At 59.9% G+C, this 8,887-nt stretch overlaps 2 protein-coding genes across 3 annotated transcripts in view; both read right to left on the bottom strand.

The window, feature by feature from the left end:
* Positions 1-854, bottom strand: part of LOC105991030 (probable 28S rRNA (cytosine-C(5))-methyltransferase) — a 27,347-nt gene extending 26,493 nt beyond the window's left edge. Inside the window, exon 1 of the mRNA XM_013023589.1 lies at positions 851-854. Coding sequence (XP_012879043.1) covers positions 851-854 — 4 coding nt within the window. The remainder of the gene's footprint in view (positions 1-850) is intronic.
* A 335-nt stretch (positions 855-1,189) lies between these two features.
* Positions 1,190-8,887, bottom strand: part of Chd4 (chromodomain helicase DNA binding protein 4) — a 26,167-nt gene continuing 18,469 nt past the window's right edge. For both annotated transcript variants that reach the window (XM_013023625.1, XM_013023626.1), the window contains exons 28-39: positions 8,753-8,887; positions 7,600-7,744; positions 7,056-7,221; positions 6,697-6,797; positions 6,484-6,613; positions 6,096-6,167; positions 5,829-5,966; positions 5,455-5,563; positions 5,215-5,347; positions 2,862-3,057; positions 1,624-1,787; positions 1,190-1,501 (exon numbers count right to left, since the gene is read on the bottom strand). In XM_013023625.1, coding sequence (XP_012879079.1) covers positions 1,484-1,501; positions 1,624-1,787; positions 2,862-3,057; positions 5,215-5,347; positions 5,455-5,563; positions 5,829-5,966; positions 6,096-6,167; positions 6,484-6,613; positions 6,697-6,797; positions 7,056-7,221; positions 7,600-7,744; positions 8,753-8,887 — 1,507 coding nt within the window. In that variant the 3' untranslated portion in view covers positions 1,190-1,483. The remainder of the gene's footprint in view (positions 1,502-1,623; positions 1,788-2,861; positions 3,058-5,214; positions 5,348-5,454; positions 5,564-5,828; positions 5,967-6,095; positions 6,168-6,483; positions 6,614-6,696; positions 6,798-7,055; positions 7,222-7,599; positions 7,745-8,752) is intronic.

Raw genomic sequence — 8,887 nt, 5'->3', positions numbered from 1 at the left:
CCCGGCGGCCCCGCGCGCCCTCCCCCTTGCTGGCCCCGCCCACCAGGAGGCCCCTCCCCTCCCTGTACCAGCCCCGCCCTCGCGGGGCCCCGCCCCTCTCCGCTGTGGCCCCGCCCTCCCGAGGCTGGTTTTTTTTGTACCAGGGTCAGAATGTCCTGTCTGGAAGGCGGCCCCTCCTGAACCCCTTTACCCCCTGCCCACCCTGGGGTCCCCGACCTTGCCTCAAGGCCTCCCTTCACCGGCAAAAAAAGACTACCAAAAACAAACGTCCCAGGAACTTTTCCTGCCATCTTTGTGTCTCGCCTGTCATCCAGGCCACGCAGGAGGCTGGGCCCTGAGGATCGAGGTTGGAAGCCAGCCTGGGCACAAAAGTCCATGAGAGGCACATCTCCAGCAAAAGGCAGGAAGTGGAGCTGTGGCTCAAGTGGTAGCACACCAGCCTTAAGTGAAAAAGCCAAGCCAAAGCCTGAGGCAGAGTCCTGAAATCTGGGGCCAGAAGTTAAAAATAACTTGCAGGCTGGCGCCCGTGGCTCCCGCCTGTCACCCCAGCTACACAGGAAGCTGAGATCTGAGGATCAGGGATTCATAGCCAGCCTGAGCAGGCAGAGCCCACAAGACTCAATCACAGAAAAAGCCAAAGTGGAGCGTAGCTCAAGTGGTAGAGCACCAGCCTCAATGCCAGTGAGCAGGCCTTGAATTCAAGACCCAGGCCCAGCAACAAACCAACCCCGCAACTCTCCCCGAGTCTCAGATGGATGCTGTACTAGCAACCTGGAATCCCAGGCTGGGAGCAGAGGGGGCCGGCTTGCAGGGGGCCCTGGGGCTGCTTCTCTTTCTGGGGCGTCTGCACCCATCCCCCTGCTACCCCCACACGGAATCCGAGCGTTAAAATACAAGGAAACCTTTATTTTTTTCATTTTCATCAAGAAATTTGCTGTTTGCTTTTTTTTTTTAATGCTTTTTGGTTCTTTTTCTCTTTTTTTTCCCCCCCCCAATTTTCTTCTTTCCTGGTTTTCGCCTTTTAAGTTCCGTTTTGTCTCTCAGTCAAGTGGCTGGAACTGCTGGGTTCCTAGTATGAAAAAAAATGATGCCAACAGAGAGGTAGCTGTGTCTCCCAGGGTTCCGCCCACTCTGAATATCCAAAAAAAAGAGAGAGAAAGCACAAAATAAAACCAAAATAAAAAACAGAGGAGATTCAGATGGTTTTTCTTCAAGCCTGGCAGGAACCCACAGAGTCTGTGTGTAACAGTGGTGGAGGGGCGGAGCCCAGGGCCCACAAGGCCCGCCCACTGCTGCCAGCTCCCTGCTGATAGGCCACCGAGCGCTGCCAGTCTCTGCAGCAGGAAGGGCCGCCCGGCGGCTCCGCCCCTCCCCGCGGTGCCAGGCGCTGCCGTTCCTTTGGGACCGGGGTCCGGGGGGCAGGAGGAAGCCCCCAGGGGAGAAGCGGGGACACGAGGAGATGACTGATGGTCACATCCGCTCTTCACTGCTGCTGAGCCACCTATGGGGCAGGGGGGAAGATGGCCGACCAGTCACAATCCCAGATGCCACCGGACAGGGACAGGGAGCAGCCCCCCCCCAGTTCCAGGAGGGGGGCTGGGGGTGAAATCGGGGTACACCCACCTGCTGCGGGGGAGGCTCTGGGGCCCGGTTCGCCAGGCGACTCAGGATGTTCCGCTCCGACATCTGTAGCCTCACGGCCACCGGGGGGATGCGCGCGATGGTGGCGGGGAGCCGCGTCACGTCGGCCTTCATGTCGCTCAGGAGCTCTTCCAGCTGCTTCAGAACTGCACGGGGAAACCGAGGCGGTGAGCCGGGCCGCCCTCACTGCAAGGCTTCTGCCCGTGAGGCCCAGGCGCCCCACAGCCGCTGCGTCCCCGCTCCTCCGATTCCACTTCCAAATGGTCACACGAAGTCTCCTGAGATGGCCCAGGCTGGTCTCGAACTCCTGGGTTCAGGACCCAGCGCCTGCGCATGCCCGGCAGGAGGGGGCTAAGCCTTGGGCCATGCACACTGGCTCCCTCACTTTTGCTTGGGGTGGTCTCAGACTTGCTCATCTCCCTCTAGCTGGCCTGACAGCGGAGTTGCTGGGACTACAGGAGTGGGCTGCCACACCCAGCCGTTCTCTGCGCTGTCGTCACCTGGCCTTCACTATTCTTTGCTGTAGCCTCTTATTTCCCCTTTTTATTCTTGGGGGGTCAGAAATGGAGTGTTGGGCTTGTGATCCTCCCGGAGCTCCTGTTCCCATTCCTTAGTGCTCTACGATTGCCTGCACTTACCTCCCACTTCTTTTCTAGCAGCCTTCTTGGCCTTATTTCACCCCCACCTCCTCCTCCTCATGTTCTGCTTTAATTAGAAAGAAAAGGTTGATAGGGGTCTAAAATTTGAAGGGCTCTTAAACACCTGATGTTACCTCTAAATCCGGGGTGACACTCTTATTAGGCTAGTTTGCATTCCGTGTCAAGAACCTGAATACATTAAGAGTCAAAGAGAGGCAGAGAGCCTCGTCAGCACAGCCCGAGCTCCCAGGCCGGCTCCCAAGTGCACAGAAGCTAGCAGGGCGCTGTAGCTCCCGCCTGCCACCTGAAGCTACTCAGGAGGCTGAGATCTGAGGATCCGGGTTTGAGGCCAGCCTGGGGAGGGAGGGAAGTCCATGACACTCTTTATCTCTAATGAGCCGGCCAAATGCCAGAAGTGGAGTTGTGGTTCAAAGTGGCAGAGAACCAGCCATCAGCCAAAAAAAAAAAAAAAAAAAAAGCTCAAGGACAGTAGTGTCCAGGTCCCGAGTTCAAGGCTCAGGACTAGCACAAGTGTCTAGACACGAGGAGGAAGAGAGGGCGGAGCGGGCGGCCACGGGCTACCTTTGTGCAGGACTGCGTTGGCAGGCTTGTTTCCCGCCATGGACTCCTTGGACAGGTGCTGGTGGCTCTCGGCCAGGCACTCCACCTCGGCGAAGCGGGTGTTGAGGGCCATGGACGGGTGCGAGGGATCCTCGGACATGTTCAGATAGGCCGCCCTGCGCAGCTGCTCCTCGATCACCAGGGCCTGCTCCAGGAGCTGACGGACACAAGAGAGCGAGATGACGCCCGTCTCTGATCACACGTGTGTGTGTGTGCGCACGCGCGCATGTGCACGCAGTGCACACAGCTGTCTATAACAACATGCAGAGGGAAAAGGCAAAACACAAAAAACAGTGCAATAAACACTAGTCACGTACACGCTGAGAATTTCCTCCCCTCCTTGTTTCCTTTGCAGGGTGGGTATTGAACTCAGGGCCACAGGTGTTCAGGGCACAAAACCTGCTGCTCAGCTACACCCGTAGCCCGCACCCACAGGCGCACCCACATCCATTTTGGGCCAGCAACTGACAGGAGAAAGCCTGGGCTGGGGCTGCACCCGCTGCCAATCCATCCGATCCAACATCCTCTTTCTGCCCTGGACTCAGCCTTTCCCACCTTCCACCTCGGCTCACGGCTGCAGTTTGTCCTGGCGTCAGGTTGAAGCTACCCACGCTGCTCTCGACTTGCTATACTGTCCCAGCCTCCTGAGTGCAGGGATTACAGGCATGCCCCACCATAGGCCACCTGGCTGGGTTTTGGTTGGTTCTGTTTTTCTGACCAGTACTGGGGCTTGAACTTTAGGTCTAAGTGCTGTCCCCAAGCTTTTGTGCGCAAGGCTATAGCGCTCTACCACTTGAGGCACAGCGCCACGGCCTGCTTTTTCTGTGTATGTGGTATTAAGAAATCGAACCCAGGACTTCATGCATGCCAGGCAAGCGCTCTACCACTGAGCCACCTTCCTAGGCCTTCCACTGTTTTGTTTTGTCAGCCAGCACTGTGTGGATTATGTTTACGGAATGAACATCCTAGGCGCAGATAGTCTCAGTCCTGGGGTGCGGTGGAGGTCAGGCAGTGTGGATATGCTTCCCTTTTTGGGGTGGGGGTCAGTCATGGGGCTTGAACTCAGGGCCTGGGCGCTGTCCCTCAGCTCTTTAGCTCAAGGTGGGTGCTCTACCACTTGAGCCACAGCGCCACTTCCAGTTTTCTGAATGGTTTATTGGAGATAAGAGTCTCATGGATTTTCTTTCCCAGGCTGGCTTTGAACCATGATCCTCAGATCTCAGCCTCCTGAGCAGCTGGGATGACAGGCAGGAGCCACAGTGCCCGGCTACTTCCTTCTTTTCTACTAAAGCTGTTCATGTCCCGAGAGACGCCCCCAACTTTCTCCATGACTCGGGGCCAGAGCGGCAGCTGTCTCTGGAGTCTGCCCATCACCCCGAGTGGAAGAGCGGGCACACCAGGGCCCAGAGGCCAGATCTGCCCCAGGGGTAGTTTCTATATGGCCAAAAAGCCACAGGTGGGTTTGCTGTTGTGCCAGTACTGGGTGGTACTGGAACTCAGGGCCGCGTGCTGTCCCTTAGCTCTATCGATCAAGGCTGGCGCTCTACCACTTAAGCCTTCTGTAATTAGAGACTTGAGTCTCCCAGCGGCGTGGTGGATCCCGCCTGTGATCCCCGCTGCTCGGGAGGCGGAGGTGCTGTCCAGCCCAGGCTGGCTTTGGAGGTGAGGCTCAGGTCCAGCCCGGGGGTGCCTCGGTGCCCCCCTCCCCGCGGGGCGCACGCCCTCCCCTTTATCCACGCGAGCGCGGTGACCCAGAAAAGGGCCCCCATCCCCCCCAGCCACCTCCTCAGGAAGCCCCTTCGCCGACGCTCCAGCTCATGGACGAACTCGCACCCGCCCGTCAGCACCGCGCACGCGCAGCTGCGCCGCTGGTCCTCCACACCGCGCACGCGCAGCTGACTGCCTCAATCGCACTCTACACCGCACACGCGCAGCTTCCAGCCTCACTCGCCCTCCACATCACGCACGCGCAGCTGCCTCCCTTGATCTCCGCGAGGCGCACGCGCACTGCCTGCCTCACGCGTCCTCCACACTGCGCACGCGCAGCTGCCTGCCTCACTCGTCCTCCGCACCGCGCACACGCACTGCCTGCCTCACTCGTCCTCCACACTGCGCACGCGCAGCTGCCTGCCTCACTCGTCCTCCGCACCGCGCACGCGCAGCTGCCTCACTCTCCCTCACTTCTGCTAACTTGGAAACTAAGTCACAGAAAAATCAAACGAGGACGGAGCCAGCCGACTCACTCCCTGGCAGAAGCTTCTGGAATCTCGTCCACCCCCACCCCCGCGTGGGCCGCGTCAGTCCCGCCGCTCACCTTGAACCTCCGCGCCAGGAACTTGTTCTTGATCTCGAGGAAGTTGCCGCGGTTCATCTCGCCCTTGAAGGGCTCGTTGAGGATGGCGTAGCGCGGGTCGTTCTGGATGTCCTGCCACCGCGCGTAGCCGTGGCTGCGGGCGCGCGCTCAGGAGCACAACCGGCCCGACACCCGGGGAGCCCCGGGAGCCCCGGCACCCCGCACCCCCGCACCCCGGGAGCCGCCCGCGCGCAAGGATACTTGATGATGCCGGCCAGCAGCCAGTAGTCGTGGCGCCGGTGCCAGATCTCGTAGGTCTTCTTGGTGACCGTGGCCGCCCGCTCCTCGTTCTGCCACAGCGAGTGCAGCTCTGCGGGGCACAGCCCGTGAGACGCGGACCCCGCGCGCACCCTCGGCCCGCACCCGCCAAGGGAGGTCAGCGGGCGAGGCCTCGAGCCCGCACCCCGCTGGCCAGCCCTGTGCGCACGCGCGGCCTCACCGGCACCACCGGCACCACCCAGGCCAGCCCCAACGCGCAGGCGCGGCCCACCCAGACCACCCAGGCCAGCCCCAACGCGCAGGCGCGGCCCACCCAGACCACCCAGGCCAGCCCCAGCGCGCACGCGTGGCCTCACCCGTGAAGCCGCCATCCGCGATGTTGAACATGAAGCGCTGCTTAATGTTTTTCTTCTGCTTCTCGTCGCTCAGGTCCTTGGGGGTCTCCCCGTTCTGCAGCATCACCTCCTTCTTCTCCTCCTCCTCCTTCTTCTCGTCTACAACGGGGCAAAAGTGAATGGGCCTGCCTCCCCCCCCCAATCCTCAGCCCCCTCCCCCCCCCCCTCAGCCCCCTCTCCCCCCCTCCTGCCCCCCCCAAGCCAAGCCCCACCTCTCCCAACACCCACCTTTATCCTCCACCACAACCGGGGTGAGATCTATGGGCGGCTTCTCCTCCACCTTCTCCACGTCAGCCGCACCTGCAGAGCAGAAAGCACTGAGAATGTTTGCAAAGGAGGCCGGGCGCCGGTGCTCACGCCTGCAATCCCACCTACTCGGGAGGCTGAGATCTGTCGATCGGGTTCAAAGGCAGCCAGACAGGAAAGCCCAAGACACTTATCTCCAATTGTTCTAGCCCCAGGAGGGGAGGCCCTGTGCCCCCCTCCACCCCCCAACTTGAAGTAACTATGGGAGTCACCAAGCTGCGGGGCACGGGGCCTAGTTAAAATCCTGGTAGCTGGAGACTAGCAAAGCTCCCCCCAGGAGCTGGGGTGCTTGCCAGGGTGGGGACCCTACCTTTGGCCTCTGTGTCCATGGACTCCTCTGTCCTCTCCTTCACGTCTGCCTTTTCCACTTTCTCCTCGCCGCCAGGAGGCTCAGCCAGAGCCTTTTCCTCCTCTGAGGCTGGGGTCGGCGGCGGGACACACTTCACAGCAATGAAAAGCAGAAGATAAGGCGCAGGGGCAGGGCAGAGGGGGCTTGGGTGGGGGCTTGGGGTCCATGCCTCACCTCCGTAGCTGGCTCTGGGGCTGCCGCGGCCTTCACCTCCTTCTCTCCTTCGGCGCTCTCCTCTTCTTTGAGGCTGTTTTCCTCTATTTTGATCCCATCCTCTGTGGAAATCACGCGAGACCAGCAATGAGGAAGGATGGCTGGGGTCAATGGGGATGGGGGGGACAACCACAGCCCCTGTGAAACTGTCCCCTCGTGCCTTTAAGAGCCAGACCCATTCTTCGGGCTGCCCTCCTAAACTGAGGGGGGGTACACTGTGCGTCCTGCCAGACTGCGCGTGCGCCGCAGGAGCTGAGCACGGGGCAGCAGCGGGCGTGGCCAGGACGGGCTGGGCAGCAAGCCAGGGCCGGCAGGCTTACCAGCAGGGGGCGCAGGGGCAGGAGTGTTGGGCTGGGTGTCCCCGGGAGTGGAGGGTGTTGGGGTCTTTGGAGAAGGTGATCCAGGCTGGGACATTTTCTTGTTTTCCTCTATTTCGGCCAGTTCAGGCATGCTCCAGCGTCCGTTCACATGTTCAAACTCCTGAACCTGTTGAGAGCAATCGCCAAGTTGAGGACTTAATGAATGCTTGTACTAGTCTCCTTTCTTGAGGGGAACCCCCGCCCCAAGAATTAGACACACACACTCAAAAACAATAAAATACGGAGAAGAGCCTGGTACTGATCGCTCCCGCCCGTCATCCCAGCTACTCAGGAGATTGAGATCTAGGATCTCGGTTCAAAGCCAGCCTGGGCAGAAAAGTCCCTGTGAGACTCTGATCTCCAATGAACCACCAGAAAACCGCTTTGGGGCTGTGGCTCAAGTGGTAGAGTGCTCGCCTTGAGGAGAAATGCTCAGGGACAATGTGCAGGCCCAGAGTTCACGCCCCACGACTGACCAAAACCAATGGAGCAGCTCGGGGCTCACCTTCTTGCGAATCAAGGACATGACACCGATCCTGGTGAGGACATGCTGGCGAGAAAGCCCTTCTCGGGGGACTCCATCAGCAAAGGTCTCGGCCCCATCAGCCCCTGGCTCACACAAATGCCGCATGAAAAGGGAGACATAGGCCCTGTGGTAGAGAGAAGCAGCAACAGGTAAGAGAGTCCATGCCAGCCGGGCATGGTGGCGCACACCTACAATCCTAGCCACTCAGGAGGCTGAGCTCTGAGGATTGAGGGTTAAAGGAAGTTAGGGCAGAAAAATCAGAGACTCAGCTCCAGTTAGACACCAATAAAAACTAAGAAGTGAGCCAGGCACTGGTGCCTCACACCTGTCATCCCAGCTACTCAGGAGGCTGAGGGCTGAGGATCACTTTCAAGCCAATCTGGGCAGGAAAAGTATATGAGACTCTTATCTCCAATGAACCTGAAGTGGCCCTGTGGCTCAAACAGTAGAATGCCAGCCTTGAGCAGAAAAAATAAGGAACAGCACACCCAGGCCCTGAGTTCAAGACCTAGTCCTGGTTTGGGCACAGAGAAAGAAAACAAGGGAGAAAGAAGGAAAGAGGGAGAGAGGAGGAAAGAGGAGGAGGGGAGAGGAAGAAGGAGGAAAGAGAAGGGAGGAGGACCAAGGAAGGGAAAGAGCATCCATAACGCTACAGCCTCTCCTGCCTGGTCCCAGCTTTGTTCTAGAAGGCTGCGCCCACAACCTACGTGTGGTCTCAGAGTGGCAGGAAAGCCAGAAACCCACCTCTAGAGGCCACAGCTCCGCCCGCCATCCTCCGCAGTGAGCACACCTTGGGATGGGCCCGCGGGGGGTGAGGGGGACGGGGAACAGATGGTGCAGTGGGGGGGACAGATCCCGGGGTGGAGGACAGATCCTGGGGTGGAGGAGGGGCAAATCCCGGGGTGGAGGAGGAACAGATCAGAGGGGGGATAGATCCCGGGGTGGAGGAGGGGCAGATCCCGGGGTGGAGGACAGATCCCGGGGTGGAGGAGGAACAGATCCCGGGGTGGAGGAGGGACAGATCCCGGGGTGGAGGAGGGACAGATCAGAGGGGGGACAAATCCCGGGGTGGAGGAGGGACAGATCAGAGGGGGGACAGATGGGGGGGCGGGGGTCCAGGGCCGGTTCTCACTTGAACTCCTTCTCTGACTTGCCCCGCAGGTCCCTGACGAGCCACTGCGTGGTGAAGGCGTCCTGCGGCGGCATCCCGTACCGCATGATGGCGTTGAGGAACGCTTTCCGCTGGCGCGCGTTAAAGCCCAGAACC

Source organism: Dipodomys ordii, unplaced genomic scaffold (assembly GCF_000151885.1).
Source record: "Dipodomys ordii isolate 6190 unplaced genomic scaffold, Dord_2.0 Scaffold69, whole genome shotgun sequence".
In the NCBI taxonomy this organism is placed as follows: Eukaryota; Metazoa; Chordata; class Mammalia; order Rodentia; family Heteromyidae; genus Dipodomys; species Dipodomys ordii.
Note: the sequence above shows the minus strand (reverse complement) of the source record. Positions and strands in the feature narration are given on the sequence as shown.